The sequence below is a fragment of the Corythoichthys intestinalis genome, chromosome 14 (assembly GCF_030265065.1).
Source record: "Corythoichthys intestinalis isolate RoL2023-P3 chromosome 14, ASM3026506v1, whole genome shotgun sequence".
Taxonomy (NCBI): Eukaryota; Metazoa; Chordata; class Actinopteri; order Syngnathiformes; family Syngnathidae; genus Corythoichthys; species Corythoichthys intestinalis.
The window spans coordinates 12,600,832-12,622,934 of record NC_080408.1 but is presented as its reverse complement, the minus strand read 5'-3'; the positions used below and the strand labels follow the sequence as shown (position 1 = coordinate 12,622,934).

The 22,103-nt window shown below is 41.1% G+C and overlaps 1 protein-coding gene across 7 annotated transcripts in view; it reads left to right on the top strand.

The window, feature by feature from the left end:
* LOC130929692 (RNA-binding Raly-like protein) overlaps positions 1 to 22,103 on the top strand; it is a 208,670-nt gene that overhangs the window by 186,008 nt on the left and 559 nt on the right. For all 7 annotated transcript variants that reach the window (XM_057857084.1, XM_057857082.1, XM_057857083.1 and 4 more), the window contains one exon: positions 17,316 to 17,353. In XM_057857084.1, the coding sequence (XP_057713067.1) occupies positions 17,316 to 17,348 (33 nt within the window). In that variant the 3' untranslated portion in view covers positions 17,349 to 17,353. The remainder of the gene's footprint in view (positions 1 to 17,315; positions 17,354 to 22,103) is intronic.

The window sequence follows — 22,103 nt, the reverse complement described above, 5'->3', positions numbered from 1 at the left end:
TGGATCATCTTCAAAATTGGTGAGACTGTTCAGGAGACATATGAAATCTTAAGTTTTGAAAATGGTGCGTTTTCATTCACGGGTCTGACCTGGGCGTGGTGCCAAAGTCGACCATTTTTTCGGCAAAATGACAAATTCAGTAAATGACTTATAGTTCCTTGACACAACGTTCAATCTTTTTCATATTTGGCATGTATGTGTGGTATCCCACCCTTAACACGAGTGCATTGAAATATTACCCATTAGGTCTAGCGCCCCCTAGTGAGAACAGGAAATGCCTTTTTTTACGAGACAGGTTCCTCCTCCAAGGGAAAAAAATCTGTTGACCTCAAACCTGCATCAGGGGAGCCTTAAGACCTGTGTTCAGGTGCCTGATGAAAAATATTGAGGTTTCGTTGAGGCGGAGGGGTCCAAACAGGAAAGTGAAAATGAACGTCAACAATTTGTCACGCAAAAAACTTTGAACAGTCATAACTCGGCAGATATACAACATATCTGCGCCAAACTTCCCGTGTTTGTTGAGAGTCATACCCTGAAGGTTCTTGTAGGGGTCATTTGCATCAACTCTACAGTGCCAACTAGTGGCGACAGAAAGAAGTTTTAAAAAAGGCCTTTCCTATTGGGTTTTTTCAACATAGAGCAAGGAAATTTGGGGAGTAGATACCTTATGCAAAACTGCTCCAAAAAGTCTCTTGCACCCATATTCCAAATCCAACAGGAAATCGGGTATTTTGGATCGAATGTGAAATTTTCATGGGTTCACAGTAGGAGTTTACATTTGGAGGCTTGAATATGCACAAAAACTTGTACAAATTTGCACATACATGCGGCTTTAGATAACGTTCGATAATCTTGCAATGTTACGAAAAAATGTAGCAAAATGCCTCAGTGGCGCCCCCTTGAATTTTTCAAAAAGGCGTTTCCTATTAGGTTTTTTTAACAGAGAGTGATGAAATTTGGGGAGTCGATACCTTGTGCAAAACTGCTCCAAAAAGTCTCTTGCACCCGTATTCCAAATCCAACAGGAAATCGGGTATTTTGGATCGAATGTGAAATTTTTATCGGTTCACAGTAGGAGTTTACATTTGGAGGCTTGAACATGCACGAAAACTCACAAAAATTTGGACATACATGTGGCTTTGCATAACGTTCAATAATCTTGCAACGTTACGAAAACATGTAACAAAATGGCTCAGTGGCGCCCCCTTGAAATTTTCAAAAAGGCCTCTCCATTTAGGTTTTTTCAACGTAGAGGGATGAAATTCGGAGAGTCGATACCTTGTACAAAACTGCTCCAAAAAGTCTCTTGCATGCATATTCCAAACCCAACAGGAAATCGGGTATTTTGGATTGAATGTGAAATTTTTATCGATTTACAGTGTGCACATTTTACACCTTGGCACCTAGGGAATTAGTTTGATCATTCTCAAAATTGGCGAGACTGTTCATGAGGCATATGAAATCTTAAGTTATCAAAATGGTGTGTTTTCATTCACGGGCCTGACCTGGGCGGGGTGCCAAAGTCGGCCATTTTTTCGGCAAAATGACAAATTCAGTAAATGACTAATAGTTCCTTCACACAACGTTCCATCTTTTTCATATCTGGCATGTATGTGCGACATCCCACCCTTAACACGAGTGCATTGAAATATTACCCATTAGGCCTAGCGCCCCCTAGTGAGAACAGGAAATGCCTTTTTTTACGAGACAGGTTCCTCCTCCAAGGAAAAAAAATCTGTTGACCTCAAACCTGCATAAGGGAAGGCTTAAGACCTGTCTTCAGGTGCCTGATGAAAAATATTGAAGTTTCGTTGAAGCGGAGGGGTCCAAACAGGAAAGTGAAAATGACTGTCAACAATTTTTCTCTCCAAAAACTTTGAACAGTCATAACTCGGCAGATATACAACATATCTGCGCCAAACTTCCCGTGCTTGTTGAGAGTCATACCCTGAAGGGCCTTGTAGAGATCATTTGCATCAACCCTACAGCGCCAACTAGTGGCAATAGAAAGTCACTCGTTTTTCCAATACATGTCCAGTTCTTTTCAGGTTGGTCATTGTAATTTGAAGACCTATTGTAATACTTATTTACAGCCCATGTCCACGTGTCTCTGTCTGTTGCCGTGACGACCCTTTATTCGCCATTTAAAGGAAATATTTTTTTTCAAAGACTCAGGCAGCTTATATAGCCACAATATTTGGCACACTTCGTCGAATTGGCCCAGTTAGAAGATTAATTTTGGTTTTGAATAAGGGCTTGGCTGCACAGCTCAGTAGTGGCTCCTTTTTTGTAGTACTCTCTCCAATAGGGGTTTTTATCTCTTGGGTGTGGGAATGTAAATAGGCGACTTTCGAGCATGTTATGTTCTAATGAGATGATTAGAGAGGAGCATCTGCCAACACCCTGACCTGCACACAGTCCGAGTTGCGTGACGTCCGAGTTGCGCTAGATTGCGAGGGCCCGTTCAGTCCTGCTTGCAGGCCTAGTTTATTAGGGCCCGAGCACTAGGCGTGCGAAGGCCCTATTGTAATGCAAAGGATTATTATTATTATTATTATTATTATTCTTCTTTCTTCATGGCAAATGAAAATGGCCAATTTGGAGGCCTGAACATGCACGAAAAGTCACCAAAATTTGCACATACGTGCAGATTCGCGTAAATTTCGATAATCTTGCGTCGTTTTGAAAAAATGTCAAAAAATGGCTCAGTGGCGCCCCCTTGACCCTTAAAATTTTCAAAAAGGCCTCTCCTCTCAGGTTTTCAACGTAGAGCAATGAAATTTGGGGAGTAGATACCTTATGCCTAACTGCTCAAAAAAGCCTCTTGCACCCATATTCCAAATCCAACAGGAAATCGGTTATTTTGGATCGAATCTGAAATTTTTTCGGTTCACAGTTGGAGTTCACATTTGGAGGCCTGAACATGCACGAAAACTCACCAAAATGTGCACATATGTTCAACTTTGCGTAAATTTTGATAATCTTTGAAAAAAATTAACAAAAAGGCTCAGTGGCGCCCCCTTGAAATTTTCAAAAAGGCCTGTCCTATTAGGTTTTTTCAACGTAGAATGATGAAATTTGGTGAGTCGATACATTGTGTAAAACTGCTCCAAAAAGTCTCTTGCACCTATATTCCAAATCCAACAGGAAGTCGGAAATTTTGGATCAAATGCGAAATTTTATTGATTTACATTTGAGACCTTGTCGCTGAAGAAAATAGTTGGATCGTCTTCAAAATTGGTCAGACTATTCAGGAGACATATGAGATCTTAAGTTTTCAAAATGGTGAGTTTTCATCCAAGGGTCTGGCCTGGGCGTAGTCCCAAAGTTGGCCATTTTTAGGCAAAATACCAAATTCAGAAAATGATTAAAAACTCCGTGATACAACGTTCAATCTTTTTCATTTCTAGCATGTATATGAGATATCCCAGCCTGAACACGACTGCATTGAAATATTACTCATTAGGCCTGGCGCCCCCTAGTGGGAACAGGAAATGGCATTCTTTACGAGAGAGGATCCTCCTCCAAGGGAAAAAAATCTATTGACCTCAAACCTGTTTCAGGGGAGCCTCAAGACATGTGTTCAGGTGCCTGATGAAAAATATTTAGGTTTCGTTGAAGCGGAGAGGTCCAAACTGGAAGTGAAAATGACCGTCAACAATTTGTCTCGCCAAAAACTTTGAACAGTCATAACTCGGCAGATATGCAACATATCTGCGCCAAACGTTCCGTGTTTGTTGAGAGTCATACCCTGAAGGTTCTTGTAGGGGTCATTTGCATCAACTCTACAGTGCCAACTAGTGGCGACAGAAAGAAGTTTTAAAAAAGGCCTTTCCTATTGGGTTTTTTCAACATAGAGCGAGGAAATTTGGGGAGTAGATACCTTATGCAAAACTGCTCCAAAAAGTCTCTTGCACCCGTATTCCAAATCCAACAGGAAATCGGGTATTTTGGATCAAATGTGAAATTTTTATCGGGTTACAGTAGGAGTTTACATTTGGAGGCTTGAACATGCACGAAAACTCACAAAAATTTCGACATACATGCGGCTTTGCATAACGTTCAATAATCTTGCAACGTTACGAAAACATGTAACAAAATGGCTCACTGGCGCCCCCTTGAAATTTTCAAAAAGGCCTCTCCATTTAGGTTTTTCTAACATAGAGTGATGAAATTTGGAGAGTCAAAACTTTGTGCAAAACTGCTCCAAAAAGTCTCTTGCACACACATTCCAAATCCTACAGGAAATCGGGTATTTTGGATTGAATGTGAACTTTTTATCGATTTACAGTGTGCACATTTTACACCTTGGCACCTAGGGAATTAGTTTGATCATTCTCAAAATTGGTGAGACTGTTCATGAGGCATATGAAATCTTAAGTTATAAAAATGGTGTGTTTTCATTCACGGGCCTGACCTGGGCGGGCGGCCAAAGTCGGCCATTTTTTCGCCAAAACACCGAATTCGGAAAATGACTGATAACTCCCTCATACAACCTTCAATCTATTTTAAATCTGCCATGTGTGTGAGGTATACCAGCCTGAGCAGGACTGGATTGAAAATTTACCATTTGTGCCTGGCGCCTCCTAGTGGGAACAGGAAATGCCCTTTTTTACGGGACACACTCCTCCTCTAAAGGGAAAAAATCAATCTACCTCAAACCTGCATAAGGGAAACCTTAAGACCTGTCTTCAGGTGCCTGATGAAAAATATTGAAGTTTCGTTGAAGCGGAGGGGTCCAAACAGGAAAGTGAAAATGACTGTCAACAATTTTTCTCTCCAAAAACTTTGAACAGTCATAACTCGGCAGATATACAAGATATCTGCGCCAAACTTCCCGTGCTTGTTGAGAGTCATACCCTGAAGGGCCTTGTAGGGGTAATTTGCATCAACCCTACAGCGCCAACTAGTGGCGATAGAAAGTCACTCGTTTTTCCAAAACATGTCCAGTTCTTTTCATGTTGGTCATTGTAGTTTCAAGACCTATTAAAATACTTTTTTACGGCCCATGTCCACGTGTCTCTGTCTGTTGCCGTGACGACCCTTTGTTCGCCATTTAAAGGAAATATTTTTTTTCAGAGACTCAGGGAGGTTATAGAGCCACAATAGTTGGCACACTTGGTCGAATTGGCCCAGTTAGAAGATTAATTTTGGTTTTGAATAAGGGCTTGGCTGCACAGCTCAGTAGTGGCTCCTTTTTTGTAGTACTCTCTCCAATAGGGGTTTTTATCTCTTGGGTGTGGGAATGTAAATAGGCGACTTTCGAGCATGTTAGGTTCTAATGAGATGATTAGAGAGGAGGATCTCCCACCACCCTGACCTGCACACAGTCCGAGTTGCGTGACGTCCGAGTTGCGCTAGATTGCGAGGGCCCGTTCAGTCCTGCTTGCAGGCCTAGTTATTATTATTATTTTTTTTTTTTTTCAGGGCAAATGAAAACGGCCAATTTGGAGGCCTCAACATGCACGAAAAGTCACCAAAATTTGCACATACGTCCGGAAAATTGTAAATTTCGATAATTTTGCAACGTTGCAAAAAAATATAACAAAATGGCTCAGTGGCGCCCCCTTGAAATTTTTAAATTGGCCTATAACATTAGGGTCTGTCAGCGTAGAGCAATGAAATTTGGGGGGTCTATACCTTGTCCAAAACCGCTCCAAAAAAGCATTTACATGCATATTCCAAACCCAACAGGAAATCGGTTATTTTGGATCAAATATGAAATTTTTATCGATTTACAGGGTGCACATTTGAGACCTTTTCGCCGAGGGAGTTAGTTGGATCATCTTCAAAATTGGTGAGACTGTTCAGGAGACATATGAAATCTTAAGTTTTGAAAATGGTGCGTTTTCATTCACGGGTCTGACCTGGGCGTGGTGCCAAAGTCGACCATTTTTTCGGCAAAATGACAAATTCAGTAAATGACTTATAGTTCCTTGACACAACGTTCAATCTTTTTCATATTTGGCATGTATGTGTGGTATCCCACCCTTAACACGAGTGCATTGAAATATTACCCATTAGGTCTAGCGCCCCCTAGTGAGAACAGGAAATGCCTTTTTTTACGAGACAGGTTCCTCCTCCAAGGGAAAAAAATCTGTTGACCTCAAACCTGCATCAGGGGAGCCTTAAGACCTGTGTTCAGGTGCCTGATGAAAAATATTGAGGTTTCGTTGAGGCGGAGGGGTCCAAACAGGAAAGTGAAAATGAACGTCAACAATTTGTCACGCAAAAAACTTTGAACAGTCATAACTCGGCAGATATACAACATATCTGCGCCAAACTTCCCGTGTTTGTTGAGAGTCATACCCTGAAGGTTCTTGTAGGGGTCATTTGCATCAACTCTACAGTGCCAACTAGTGGCGACAGAAAGAAGTTTTAAAAAAGGCCTTTCCTATTGGGTTTTTTCAACATAGAGCAAGGAAATTTGGGGAGTAGATACCTTATGCAAAACTGCTCCAAAAAGTCTCTTGCACCCATATTCCAAATCCAACAGGAAATCGGGTATTTTGGATCGAATGTGAAATTTTCATGGGTTCACAGTTGGAGTTTACATTTGGAGGCTTGAATATGCACAAAAACTCGTAAAAATTTGCACATACATGCGGCTTTAGATAACGTTCGATAATCTTGCAATGTTACGAAAAAATGTAGCAAAATGCCTCAGTGGCGCCCCCTTGAATTTTTCAAAAAGTCGTTTCCTATTAGGTTTTTTCAACAGAGAGTGATGAAATTTGGGGAGTCGATACCTTGTGCAAAACTGCTCCAAAAAGTCTCTTGCACCCGTATTCCAAATCCAACAGGAAATCGGGTATTTTGGATCGAATGTGAAATTTTTATCGGTTCACAGTAGGGGTTTACATTTGGAGGCTTGAACATGCACGAAAACTCACAAAAATTTGGACATACATGTGGCTTTGCATAACGTTCAATAATCTTGCAACGTTACGAAAACATGTAACAAAATGGCTCAGTGGCGCCCCCTTGAAATTTTCAAAAAGGCCTCTCCATTTAGGTTTTTTCAACGTAGAGGGATGAAATTCGGAGAGTCGATACCTTGTACAAAACTGCTCCAAAAAGTCTCTTGCATGCATATTCCAAACCCAACAGGAAATCGGGTATTTTGGATTGAATGTGAAATTTTTATCGATTTACAGTGTGCACATTTTACACCTTGGCACCTAGGGAATTAGTTTGATCATTCTCAAAATTGGCGAGACTGTTCATGAGGCATATGAAATCTTAAGTTATCAAAATGGTGTGTTTTCATTCACGGGCCTGACCTGGGCGGGGTGCCAAAGTCGGCCATTTTTTTGCCAAAACACCGAATTCGGAAAATGACTGATAACTCCCTCATACAACGTTCAATCTATTTTAAATCTGGCATGTGTGTGAGGTATACCAGCCTGAGCAGGACTGGATTGAAAATTTACCATTTGTGCTTGGCGCCTCCTAGTGGGAACAGGAAATGCCCTTTTTTTACGGGACACACTCCTCCTCTAAAGGGAAAAAATCAATCTACCTCAAAGCTGCATAAGGGAAGCCTTAAGACCTGTCTTCAGGTGCCTGATGAAAAATATTGAAGTTTCGTTGAAGCGGAGGGGTCCAAACAGGAAAGTGAAAATGACTGTCAACAATTTTTCTCTCCAAAAACTTTGAACAGTCATAACTCGGCAGATATACAACATATCTGCGCCAAACTTCCCGTGCTTGTTGAGAGTCATACCCTGAAGGGCCTTGTAGGGGTCATTTGCATCAAACCTACAGCGCCAACTAGTGGCAATAGAAAGTCACTCGTTTTTCCAATACATGTTCAGTTCTTTTCAGGTTGGTCATTGTAGTTTCAAGACCTATTAAAATACTTATTTACGGCCCATGTCCACGTGTCTCTGTCTGTTGCCGTGACGACCCTTTGTTCGCCATTTAAAGGAAATATTTTTTTTCAGAGACTCAGGCAGCTTATAGAGCCACAATATTTGGCACACTTGGTCGAATTGGCCCACTTAGAAGATTAGTTTTGGGTTTTGAATAAGGGCTTGGCTGCACAGCTCAGTAGTGGCTCCTTTTTTGTAGTACTCTCTCCAATAGGGGTTTTTATCTCTTGGGTGTGGGAATGTATATAGGCTACTTTTGAGCATCTTAGGTTCTAATGAGATGATTAGAGAGGAGGATCTGCCACCACCCTGACCTGCACACAGTCCGAGTTGCGTGACGTCCGAGTTGCGCGAGATTGCGAGGGCCCGTTCAGTCCTGCTTGCAGGCCTAGTTATTAGGGCCCGAGCACTAAGCGTGCGAAGGCCCTATTGTTTTGCAAAGGATTATTTTTTTTATTTTTTTTTTTATTTTTCAGGGCAAATGAAAACGGCCAATTTGGAGGCCTGAACATGCACGAAAAGTCACCAAAATTTGCACATACGTCCGGAAAATTGTAAATTTCGATAATTTTGCAACGTTGCAAAAAAATATAACAAAATGGCTCAGTGGCGCCCCCTTGAAATTTTAAAATTGGCCTATAACATTAGGGTCTGTCAGCGTAGAGCAATGAAATTTGGGGGGTCTATACCTTGTCCAAAACCGCTCCAAAAAAGCATTTACACGCATATTCCAAACCCAACAGGAAATCGGTTATTTTGGATCAAATATGAAATTTTTATCGATTTACAGGGTGCACATTTGAGACCTTTTCGCCGAAGGAGTTTGTTGGATCATCTTCAAAATTGGTGAGACTGTTCAGGAGACATATGAAATCTTAAGTTTTGAAAATGGTGCGTTTTCATTCACGGGTCTGACCTGGGCGTGGTGCCAAAGTCGACCATTTTTTCGGCAAAATGACAAATTCAGTAAATGACTTATAGTTCCTTGACACAACGTTCAATCTTTTTCATATTTGGCATGTATGTGTGGTATCCCACCCTTAACACGAGTGCATTGAAATATTACCCATTAGGTCTAGCGCCCCCTAGTGAGAACAGGAAATGCCTTTTTTTACGAGACAGGTTCCTCCTCCAAGGGAAAAAAATCTGTTGACCTCAAACCTGCATCAGGGGAGCCTTAAGACCTGTGTTCAGGTGCCTGATGAAAAATATTGAGGTTTCGTTGAGGCGGAGGGGTCCAAACAGGAAAGTGAAAATGAACGTCAACAATTTGTCACGCAAAAAACTTTGAACAGTCATAACTCGGCAGATATACAACATATCTGCGCCAAACTTCCCGTGTTTGTTGAGAGTCATACCCTGAAGGTTCTTGTAGGGGTCATTTGCATCAACTCTACAGTGCCAACTAGTGGCGACAGAAAGAAGTTTTAAAAAAGGCCTTTCCTATTGGGTTTTTTCAACATAGAGCAAGGAAATTTGGGGAGTAGATACCTTATGCAAAACTGCTCCAAAAAGTCTCTTGCACCCATATTCCAAATCCAACAGGAAATCGGGTATTTTGGATCGAATGTGAAATTTTCATGGGTTCACAGTAGGAGTTTACATTTGGAGGCTTGAATATGCACAAAAACTCGTAAAAATTTGCACATACATGCGGCTTTAGATAACGTTCGATAATCTTGCAATGTTACGAAAAAATGTAGCAAAATGCCTCAGTGGCGCCCCCTTGAATTTTTCAAAAAGGCGTTTCCTATTAGGTTTTTTTAACAGAGAGTGATGAAATTTGGGGAGTCGATACCTTGTGCAAAACTGCTCCAAAAAGTCTCTTGCACCCGTATTCCAAATCCAACAGGAAATCGGGTATTTTGGATCGAATGTGAAATTTTTATCGGTTCACAGTAGGAGTTTACATTTGGAGGCTTGAACATGCACGAAAACTCACAAAAATTTGGACATACATGTGGCTTTGCATAACGTTCAATAATCTTGCAACGTTACGAAAACATGTAACAAAATGGCTCAGTGGCGCCCCCTTGAAATTTTCAAAAAGGCCTCTCCATTTAGGTTTTTTCAACGTAGAGGGATGAAATTCGGAGAGTCGATACCTTGTACAAAACTGCTCCAAAAAGTCTCTTGCATGCATATTCCAAACCCAACAGGAAATCGGGTATTTTGGATTGAATGTGAAATTTTTATCGATTTACAGTGTGCACATTTTACACCTTGGCACCTAGGGAATTAGTTTGATCATTCTCAAAATTGGCGAGACTGTTCATGAGGCATATGAAATCTTAAGTTATCAAAATGGTGTGTTTTCATTCACGGGCCTGACCTGGGCGGGGTGCCAAAGTCGGCCATTTTTTCGGCAAAACACCGAATTCGGAAAATGACTGATAACTCCCTCATACAACCTTCAATCTATTTTAAATCTGGCATGTGTGTGAGGTATACCAGCCTGAGCAGGACTGGATTGAAAATTTACCGTTTGTGCCTGGCGCCTCCTAGTGGGAACAGGAAATGCCCTTTTTTACTGGACACACTCCTCCTCTAAAGGGAAAAAATCAATCTACCTCAAACCTGCATAAGGGAAGCCTTAAGACCTGTCTTCAGGTGCCTGATGAAGAATATTGAAGTTTCGTTGAAGCGGAGGGGTCCAAACAGCAAAGTGAAAATGACTGTCATCAATTTTTCTCTCCAAAAACTTTGAACAGTCATAACTCGGCAGATATACAACATATCTGCGCCAAACTTCCCGTGCTTGTTGAGAGTCATACCCTGAAGGGCCTTGTAGGGGTCATTTGCATCAACGCTACAGCGCCAACTAGTGGCAATAGAAAGTCACTCGTTTTTCCAATACATGTCCAGTTCTTTTCAGGTTGGTCATTGTAATTTCAAGACCTATTAAAATACTTATTTACGGCACATGTCCACGTGTCTCTATCTGTTGCCGTGACGACCCTTTGTTCGCCATTTAAAGGAAATATTTTTTTTCAGAGACTCAGGCAGCTTATAGAGCCACAATATTTGGCACACTTGGTCGAATTGGCCCAGTTAGAAGATTAATTTGGTTTTGAATAAGGGCTTGGCTGCACAGCTCAGTAGTTGCTCCTTTTTTGTAGTACTCTCTCCAATAGGGTTTTTTATCTCTTGGGTGTGGTAATGTAAATAGGCGACTTTCGTGCATGTTAGGTTCTAATGAGATGATTAGAGAGGAGGATCTGCCACCACCCTGACCTGCACACAGTCCGAGTTGCGTGACGTCCGAGTTGCGCTAGATTGCGAGGGCCCGTTCAGTCCTGCTTGCAGGCCTAGTTATTATTATTATTCTTCTTTTTTCATGGCAAATGAAAATGGCCAATTTGGAGGCCTGAACATGCACGAAAAGTCACCAAAATTTGCACATACGTGCGGCTTTGCGTAAATTTCGATAATCTTGTGTCGTTTTGAAAAAATGTCAAAAAATGGCTCAGTGGCGCCCCCTTGACCCTTAAAATTTTCAAAAAGGCCTCTCCTCTCAGGTTTTCAACGTAGAGCAATGAAATTTGGGGAGTAGATACCTTATGCCTAACTGTTCAAAAAAGCCTCTTGCACCCATATTCCAAATCCAACAGGAAATCGGATATTTTGGATCAAATGTGAAATTTTTATCGGTTCACAGTTGGAGTTTACATTTGGAGGCCTGAACATGCACGAAAACTCACCAAAATTTGCACATACATGCAACTTTGCGTATATTTTGACAATCTATGAAAAGAATTAACAAAAAGGCTCAGTGGCGCCCCCTTGAAAATTTCAAAAAGGCCTCTCCTATTAGGTTTTTTCAACGTAGAACGATGAAATTTGGCGAGTCGATACATTGTGCAAAACTGCTCCAAAAAGTCTCTTGCACCCATATTCCAAACCCAACAGGAAGCCGGAAATTTTGGATCAAATGTGAAATTTTATCGATTTACATTTGAGACCTTGTCGCTGAAGAAAATAGTTGGATCGTCTTCAAAATTGGTCAGACTATTCAGGAGACATATGAGATCTTAAGTTTTCAAAATGGTGAGTTTTCACTCAAGGGTCTGACCTGGGCGTGGTCGCAAAGTCGGCCATTTTTGGGCAAAATACCAAATTCAGAAAATGATTAAAAACTCCGTGATACAACGTTCAATCTTTTTCATTTCTAGCATGTATATGAGATATCCCAGCCTGAACACGACTGCATTGAAATATTACCCATTAGGCCTGGCGCCCCCTAGTGGGAACAGGAAATGGCCTTCTTTACGAGACAGGCTCCTCCTCCAAGGGAAAAAAATCTATTGATCTCAAACCTGTTTCAGGGGAGCTTCAAGACATGTGTTCAGGTGCCTGATGAAAAATATTGAGGTTTCGTTGAAGCGGAGAGGTCCAAACTGGAAGTGAAAATGACCGTCAACAATTTGTCTCGCCAAAAACTTTGAACAGTCATAACTCGGCAGATATGCAACATATCTGCGCCAAACTTTCCGTGTTTGTTGAGAGTCATACCCTGAAGGTTCTTGTAGGGGTCATTTGCATCAACTCTACAGTTCCAACTAGTGGCGACAGAAAGAAGTTTTAAAAAAGGCCTTTCCTATTAGGTTTTTTCAACATAGAGCAAGGAAATTTGGGGAGTAGATACCTTATGCAAAACTGCTCCAAAAATTCTCTTGCACCCATATTCCAAATCCAACAGGAAATCGGGTATTTTGGATCGAATGTGAAATTTTCATGGGTTCACAGTAAGAGTTTACATTTGGAGGCTTGAATATGCATAAAAACTCACCAAAATTTGCACATACATGCGGCTTTGGATAACGTTCGATAATCTTGCAATGTTACAAAAAAATGTAACAAAATGGCTCACTGGCGCCCCCTTGAAATTTTCAAAAAGGCCTCTCCATTTAGGTTTTTTCAACGTAGAGGGATGAAATTCGGAGAGTCAATACCTTGTACAAAACTGCTCCAAAAAGTCTCTTGCATGCGTATTCCAAACCCAACCGGAAATCGGGTATTTTTGATTGAATGTGAAATTTTTATCGATTTACAGTGTGCACATTTTACACCTTGGCACCTAGGGAATTAGTTTGATCATTCTCAAAATTGGCGAGACTGTTCATGAGGCATATGAAATCTTAATTTATCAAAATGGTGTGTTTTCATTCACGGGCCTGACCTGGGCGGGGTGCCAAAGTCGGCCATTTTTTCGCCAAAACACCGAATTCGGAAAATGACTGATAACTCCCTCATACAACGTTCAATCTATTTTAAATCTGGCATGTGTGTGAGGTATACTAGCCTGAGCAGGACTGGATTGAAAATTTACCATTTGTGCCTGGCGCCTCCTAGTGGGAACAGGAAATGCCCTTTTTTACGGGACACACTCCTCCTCTAAAGGGAAAAAATCAATCTACCTGAAACCTGCAAAAGGGAAGCCTTAAGACCTGTCTTCAGGTGCCTGATGAAAAATAATGAATTTTCGTTGAAGCGGATTTGTCCAAACAGGAAAGTGAAAATGACTGTCAACAATTTTTCTCTCCAAAAACTTTGAACAGTCATAACTCGGCAGATATACAACATATCTGCGCCAAACTTCCCGTGCTTGTTGAGAGTCATACCCTGAAGGGCCTTGTAGGGGTCATTTGCATCAACCCTACAGCGCCAACTAGTGGCAATAGAATGTCACTCGTTTTTCCAATACATGTCCAGTTCTTTTCAGGTTGGTCATTGTAGTTTCAAGACCTATTAAGATACTTCTTTACGGCCCATGTCCACGTGTCTCTGTCTGTTGCCGTGACGACCCTTTGTTCGCCATTTAAAGGAAATATTTTTTTTCAGAGACTCAGGCAGCTTATAGAGGAGCCACAATATTTGGCACACTTGGTCGAATTGGACCAGTTAGAAGATTAATTTTAGTTTTGAATAATGGCTTGGCTGCACAGCTCAGTAGTGGCTCCTTTTTTGTAGTACTCTCTCCAATAGGGGGTTTTATCTCTTGGGTGTGGGAATGTATATAGGCGACTTTCGAGCATGTTAGGTTCGAATGAGATGATTAGAGAGGAGGATCTGCCACCACCCTGACCTGCACACAATCCGAGTTGCGTGACGTCCGAGTTGCGCTAGATTGCGAGGGCCCGTTCAGTCCTGCTTGCAGGCCTAGTTATTATTATTCTTCTTTTTTCAGGGCAAATGAAAATGGCCAATTTGGAGGCCTGAACATGCACGAAAAGTCACCAAAATTTGCACATACGTGTGGCTTTGCGTAAATTTCGATAATCTTGTGTCGTTTTGAAAAAATGTCAAAAAATGGCTCAGTGGCGCCCCCTTGACCCTTAAAATTTTCAAAAAGGCCTCTCCTCTCAGGTTTTCAACGTAGAGCAATGAAATTTGGGGAGTAGATACCTTATGCCTAACTGTTCAAAAAAGCCTCTTGCACCCATATTCCAAATCCAACAGGAAATCGGATATTTTGGATCAAATGTGAAATTTTTATCGGTTCACAGTTGGAGTCTACATTTGGAGGTCTGAACATGCACGAAAACTCACCAAAATTTGCACATACATGCAAATTTGCGTAAATTTTGATAATCTACAAAAAAATTTAACAAAATGGCTCAGTGGCGCCCCCTTGAAATTTTCAAAAAGGCCTTTCCTATTAGGTTTTTTCAACGTAGAACGATGAAATTTGGCGAGTCGATACATTGTGCAAAACTGCTCCAAAAAGTCTCTTGCACCCATATTCCAAACCCAACAGGAAGCCGGAAATTTTGGATCAAATGTGAAATTTTATCGATTTACATTTGAGACCTTGTCGCTGAAGAAAATAGTTGGATCGTCTTCAAAATTGGTCAGACTATTCAGGAGACATATGAGATCTTAAGTTTTCAAAATGGTGAGTTTTCACTCAAGGGTCTGACCTGGGCGTGGTCCCAAAGTTGGCCATTTTTAGGCAAAATACCAAATTCAGAAAATGATTAAAAACTCTGTGATACAACGTTCAATCTTTTTCATTTCTAGCATGTATATGAGATATCCCAGCCTGAACACGAATGCATTGAAATATTACCCATTAGGCCTGGCGCCCCCTAGTGGGAACAGGAAATGGCCTTCTTTACGAGACAGGCTCCTCCTCCAAGGGAAAAAAATCTATTGACCTCAAACCTGTTTCAGGGGAGCCTCAAGACATGTGTTCCGGTCCCTGATGAAAAATATTGAGGTTTCGTTGAAGCGGAGAGGTCCAAACTGGAAGTGAAAATGACCGTCAACAATTTGTCTCGCCAAACATTTTGAACAGTCATAACTCGGCAGATATGCAACATATCTGCGCCAAACTTTCCGTGTTTGTTGAGAGTCATACCCTGAAGGTTCTTGTAGGGGTCATTTGCATCAACTCTACAGTGCCAACTAGTGGCGACAGAAAGAAGTTTTAAAAAAGGCCTTTCCTATTGGGTTTTTTCAACATAGAGCAAGGAAATTTGGGGAGTAGATACCTTATGCAAAACTGCTCCAAAAAGTCTCTTGCACCCATATTCCAAATCCAACAGGAAATCGGGTATTTTGGATCGAATGTGAAATTTTTATCGGTTCACAGTAGGAGTTTCCATTTGGAGGCTTCAACATGCACGAAAACTCACAAAAATTTGGACATACATGCAGCTTTCCATAACGTTCAATAATCTTGCAACGTTACGAAAACATGTAACAAAATGGCTCAGTGGCGCCCCCTTGAAATTTTCAAAAAGGCCTCTCCATTTAGGTTTTTTCAACGTAGAGGGATGAAATTCGGAGAGTCGATACCTTGTACAAAACTGCTCCAAAAAGTCTCTTGCATGCGTATTCCAAACCCAACAGGAAATCGGGTATTTTGGATTGAATGTGAAATTTTTATCGATTTACAGTGTGCACATTTGAGACCTTGGCACCTAGGGAATTAGTTTGATCATTCTCAAAATTGGCGAGACTGTTCATGAGGCATATAAAATCTTAAGTTATCAAAATGGTGTGTTTTCATTCACGGGCCTGACCTGGGCGGGGTGCCAAAATCGGCCATTTTTTCGTCAAAACACCGAATTCGGAAAATTACTGATAGCTCCCTCATACACATTCAATCTATTTTAAAGCTGGCATGTGTGTGAGGTATACCAGCCTGAGCAGGACTGGATTGAAAATTTACCATTTGTGCCTGGCGCCTCCTAGTGGGAACAGGAAAAGCCCTTTTTTACGGGACACACACCTCCTCTAAAGGGAAAAAAACAATCTACCTCAAACCTGCATAGGGAAGCCTTAAGACCTGTGTTCAGGTGCCTGATGAAGAATATTGAGGTTTCGTTGAAGCGGAGGGGTCCAAACAGGAAAGTGAAAATGACCGTCAACAATTTGTCTCGCTAAAAACTTTGAACAGTCATAACTCGGCAGATATACAACATATCTGCGACAAACTTCCCGTGCTTGTTGAGAGTCATACCCTGAAGTGCCTTGTAGGGGTCATTTGCATCAACCCTACAGCGCCAACTAGTGGCAATAGAAAGTCACTCGTTTTTCCAATACATATCCAGTTCTTTTCAGTTTGGTCATTGTAGTTTCAAGACCTATTAAAATACTTATTTACGGCCCATGTCCACGTGTCTGTCTGTTGCCGTGACGACCCTTTGTTCGCCATTTAAAGGAAATATTTTTTTTCCAGAGAGTCAGGCAGCTTATAGAGCCACAATATTTGGCACACTTGGTCAAATTGGCCCAGGTAGAAGATTAATTTTGGTTTTGAATAGGGGCTTGGCTGCACAGCTCAGTAGTGGCTCCTTTTTTGTAGTACTCTCTCCAATAGGGGTTTTTATCTCTTGGGTGTGGTAATGTAAGAGGCGACTTTCGAGCATGTTAGGTTCTAATGAGATGATTAGAGAGGAGGATCTGCCACCACCCTGACCTGCACACAGTCCGAGTTGCGTGACGTCCGAGTTGCGCTAGATTGCGAGGGCCCGTTCAGTCCTGCTTGCAGGCCTAGTTTACCTTTGTTCCGTGAAAAATCCAGAAAGGGTTATTTGATTGTGGCTTTCTGAAAAACAATAAATTTTTACATTTGGGCACTCCTGCAATTGTCACACCTTTTCTGTTGCAAACTGACCCCGGCCCCTCATCAGAGAAGGGAAAAGTTATGTGGCCCTCACAGGAAAAGGTTTGGGGACCCCTGGTGTAAGATCTCAAATCAAATCAATTTTGAACTGGATCATTTTCTGCATCGCTGCTAGCCTATGGATGGTAGCCAATGAGTTTGAATGTAGGTACAGCAACACCGCAGTTTACGACGCCCCCCAAATGGCATCACTGTAAAGAAACCAATGTGAATTGATGGTGGTTGGTTTCATGACTGTTAACAAAGGCCTGCTTCAGGCAGATCTCAAGGTGCCAATAAGTTATGATGTTTTTGTTTTCTCATTTCAGATGGAGAACCACATATCGGATATTGAAAACTAACCAAGGTCAGTGCTCTATTTTTCAACATGTTTTGAAAAAAAAAACGGAAAAGAAAAAAAAAAAAAAAGCCATCAATGGCAGGTGTTCATATGAGGTAAGGCATTTTGCAAAGAAAAAGTACCTTTTTGAGGATATTAATTTAGTCACAGTGGGAGACCAACTATAAGAAGTAAAGTTCTTTTGATTTAAAATAAGTGTTTAGGGTATACAGTGGGGCAAACAGGTATTTAGTCAACCACCAATTGTGCAAGTTCTCCTACTTGAAAAGATTAGAGAGGCGTGTAATTGTCAACATGGGTAAACCTCAACCATGAGAGACAGAATGTGGAGAATAAAACAGAAAATCACAGTTTGATTTTTAAAGAATTTATTTCCAAATTAGAGTGGAAAATAAGTATTTGGTCACCTACAAACAAGCAAGATTTCTGGCTGTCAAAGACTTAAACTTCTTCTAACGAGGTCTAAAAAGGCTCCACTCGTTACTTGTATTAACGGCACCTGTTTTAACTCATTATCCATATAAAAGACTTGTCCACATTCTCAGTCAGTCACACTCCAAACTCCACTATGGCCAAGACCAAAGAGCTGTCGAAGGACACCAGAGACAAAATTGTAGACCTGCACCTGGCTGGGAAGACTGAATCTGCAATAGGTAAAACGCTTGGTGTCAAGAAATCAACTGTGGGAGCAATAATTAGAAAACGGAAGACATACAAGACCACTGATAATCTCCCTCGATCTGGGGCTCCATGCAAGATCTCACCCCGTGGCGTCAAAATGATAACAAGAACAGTGAGCAAAAATCCCAGAACCACACAGGGGACCTAGTGAATGACCTACAGAGAGCTGGGACAACAGTAACAAAGGCTACTATCAGTAACCCAATGCGCCGCCAGGGACTCAAATCCTGCACTGCCAAACGTGTCACCCTGCTGAAGAAAATACACGTCCAGGTCCATCTGCGGTTCGCTAGAGAGCATTTGGATGATCCAGAAGAGGACTGGGAGAATGTGTTATGGTCAGATGAAACCGAAATAGAACTTTTTGGTAGAAACACAGGTTCTCGTGTTTGGAGGAGAAAGAATACTGAATTGCATCCCAAGAACACCATACCCACTGTGAAGCATGGGAGTGGAAACATCATGCTTTGGGGCTGTTTTTCTGCCATAGAAAATCTGTGGAGGGAGTTGAAAGTCCGTTTTGCCCAACGACAGCCCCAAAACATCACTGCTCTAGAGGGGATCTGCATGAAGGAATGGGCCAAAATACCAGCAACACTGTGTGAAAAGCTTGTGAAGAGTTACAGAAAACGTTTGGCCTCCGTTATTGCCAACAAAGGGTACATAACAAAGTATTGCGATGAACTTTTGGTATTGACCAAATACTTATTTTCCACAGTGATTTGCAAATAAATTCTTTAAAAATCAAACAATGTGATTTTCTGTTTTTTTTTTCCACATTCTGTCTCTCATGGTTGAGGTTTACCCATGTTGACAATTACAGGCCTCTGTAATATTTTCAAGTGGGAGAACTTGCACAATTAGTGGTTGACTAAATACTTATTTGCCCCACTGTATATATATATATTTTCCTGAGTATTGGAAACCTTTATTTAGTTTTTTTTCTATAGACAAGTTTCCGAGGTACTTCCGCTTTACTTCCGCATTTCTGCTTGCGACTTCCGTTTGACACTTTTTCTAACAAAACAACAGTGGAGATGGAGTGGCGTTACTCATCAAAATCCCTCAAAAAAGACAATTTAGAAACGCCACATCCATCTGCCATCATCACGACATGGGAAGACAACATGAAAAAATTGCTAAGAGTTGCTACAATTGATTTAATGGCAGGGGATGGAAACGCAATCAGGGACCTGAAAAGCTCCTAAGCATCCAGTTGAATGTGTCCTTATACATGAATATGGGAATTTTGTGTTCATGAAGGCAGATGTGGAACCAAGACAACAGTGCCACCACAGAGCAATAAGAGGTACAATTATGTTCAATTTGACTACAATTCTGTGTGTTGCGTCACAGCTCAGACATCATTAGCTTTGCGTTAGCTTCAATGATAAAGAAATGGAAACAAATACTCATCTACTGCAAGTCATACACGGGCTTTTTACCCTAAATGCAAGTGTTACACGTTTTGTTCGTTTGTTTACAGGTGGAAAACTCTGTTAGGCAAGGGAAGACAACTTGATGTGTGATGATGGAAGGCTCGATTTATGCTCCACCTTCGTTTATATTTTTCTAATAATTTTATAAATTGTGATTTATCGATCTGTTTGAGACATCCACCAATTTTTAAAAATACAACAATAAAAGGAATCATGCTGTCCAAATGTTTTATTGCAATCAATATCTGTACTAAAAAAAAGAATGACAAACCATTTGCGTTTATATGTACATGTGCGATGAGCTCATACAGTATTGGCACCCCTGCAGTTCTGTCAGATAATGCTCATTTTCTCTCAGAAAATGATTGCAATTATAAATGCTTTGGTAGTAATATCTTCATTTATTTTGCTTGTGTTGAAAAAGCACTACAGAGAATGAAAAAAAAAAAATCATTATCATTTTACACAAAACTCCCAAAATGGGCCGGACAAAAGTATTGGCACCCTCAGCCTAATACTTGGTAGCACAACCTTTACACAATATAACTGCGAACATCGGCTTCCAGTATCCATCAGTGAGTTTCTTACAATGATCTGCTGGAATTTTAGACCATTCTTTTTTGGCCAACTGCCCCAGGTCTCTGAGATTTAAGGGTGCCTTCTCCAAACTGCCATTTTTAGATCTCTCCACAGGTGTTTTATGGGATTCAGGTCTGGACTCATTGCTGGCCACATAAGAAGTCTCCAGTGCTTTCTCTTAAATCATTTTCTAGTGCTTTTTGAAGTGTGTTTTGGATCATTGTCCTGCTGAAAGACCCATGACCTCTGAGGGAGACCCAGCTTTCTCACACTGGGCCCTACATTATGCTGCAAAATTTGTTGGTATTCTTCAGACTTCATAATGTCATGCACACGGTCAAGCAGTCCAGTGACAGAGGCAGCAAAGCAACCCAAAAACATCAGGGAACCTCCGCCATGTTTGACTGTGGGGACTGTGTTCTTTTCTTTGAAAGCTTTGTTTTTTCCCCCCTGTAAACTCTATGTTGATGTCTTTTCCCAAAAAGATTCAGATTCAGAATATTTATTGTCATTGTTACAAAAAGCACAACGAAACTTTGTTTGGAGCATCCATACTGCTAAGTTGGTAAAGTGCGAAACCCATACAATAAATCCCCTTAAGTACCAAGTGTAAACATTGACACAGTATTAGACCTAAGAACAAAAAAGACTCAACAGCAGCATAAAGTCATGTCAGTGCTAAAGCTGTACTTTTCTTTCATCTGACCAGAGAACATTCTTCCAAAACGTTTTTGGCTTTCTCAGGTAAGTTTTGGCAATCTCCAGCCTGGGTTTTTTATGTCTCTGTGTCAAAAGTGGGGTCTTCCTGGGTATCCTACCATAGAGTCCCTTTTCATTCAGACGCCAACTGATATTACGGTTTGACACTGTTGTACCCTCGGACTGCAGGACGGCTTGAATGTGTTTGGATGTTAGTCGAGGTTCTTTATCCACCAGCCGCACAATTATTCGTTGAAATCTCTCGTCAATTTTTCTTTCCATCCACATCTTGGGAGGTTAGTCACAGTGCCATGGGCTTTACACTTATTGATGACACTGCACACGGTAGACACAGGAACATTCAGGTCTTTGAAAATGGAATTGCAGCCTTGAGATTGCCCATCCTTCCTCACAATTTTGCTTCTCAAGTCCTCTGACAGTTCTGGTCTTCTTTCTTTTCTCCATGCTCAATGTGGTACACACAAGGACGCAGGACAGAGGTTGAGTCAACTTTAATCCATTTTAACTGGCTGCAAGTGTGAATTAGTTATTGCCACCACCTGTTACTTGCGACAAGTAAGTAACAAGTGCAGTTAATTACACAAATTAGAGAAGCATCACTGGATTTTTCAAAGGGTGCCAATACTTTTGGTCAGCACTGTAATACCACAACTATTACCTAACTAGATGAAAACTACCTTATAGTATTTCCTTGTAACAAAAAAAATCCGTGTTAGCCCTTCTGCATTCGGCTACTATATTATTTGTAATTTCGCCTCATTTTGGTCACTCACGTGGCCGGCGTATCAATCTACACCCCATGTTAAGCGCTTGAAGCTGGACCCAGTTCAAAACATTCCACTTCCAAGCATATATATATAGGTGCTTCCAGGAGTGCACGCAACCAATCACAGCACAGAAAGTCCTGTAGTTCATCTACATCGTGGTGAATCCATTTTTGGAGATTCCATGGGTTCCTCTGGTTTGATTTGGCAGTTTGAAACTTTGTATAGTTCAACCGTAATTCATGGTGTTCGGTCTAAACTGGAAGTCCGTAGCAGAAAATGTCAAAGATGGCGCCGCCCAATTTTCGCTCAGGAAACTTGTCTATACTCAAGGTGTTCATTGGTACTATATTTATTTATTTATTTTAAAGAAGCCCATAAAGAGCTTAAGGATTTAATTATCGTTGAAATGGTGATTGATGATTTGGATTTTTCTGTTTTTTCATAGACTTTCTGATACTGATAGTACAAATTGCTTTCTTGTTATTGTTTGAGTTGGAGGTCTATATTTGGAATAATTCTGGACTCAGATTCAGAGATTACCAGGGACATTATTGTTTCAGCTTTTCTTGC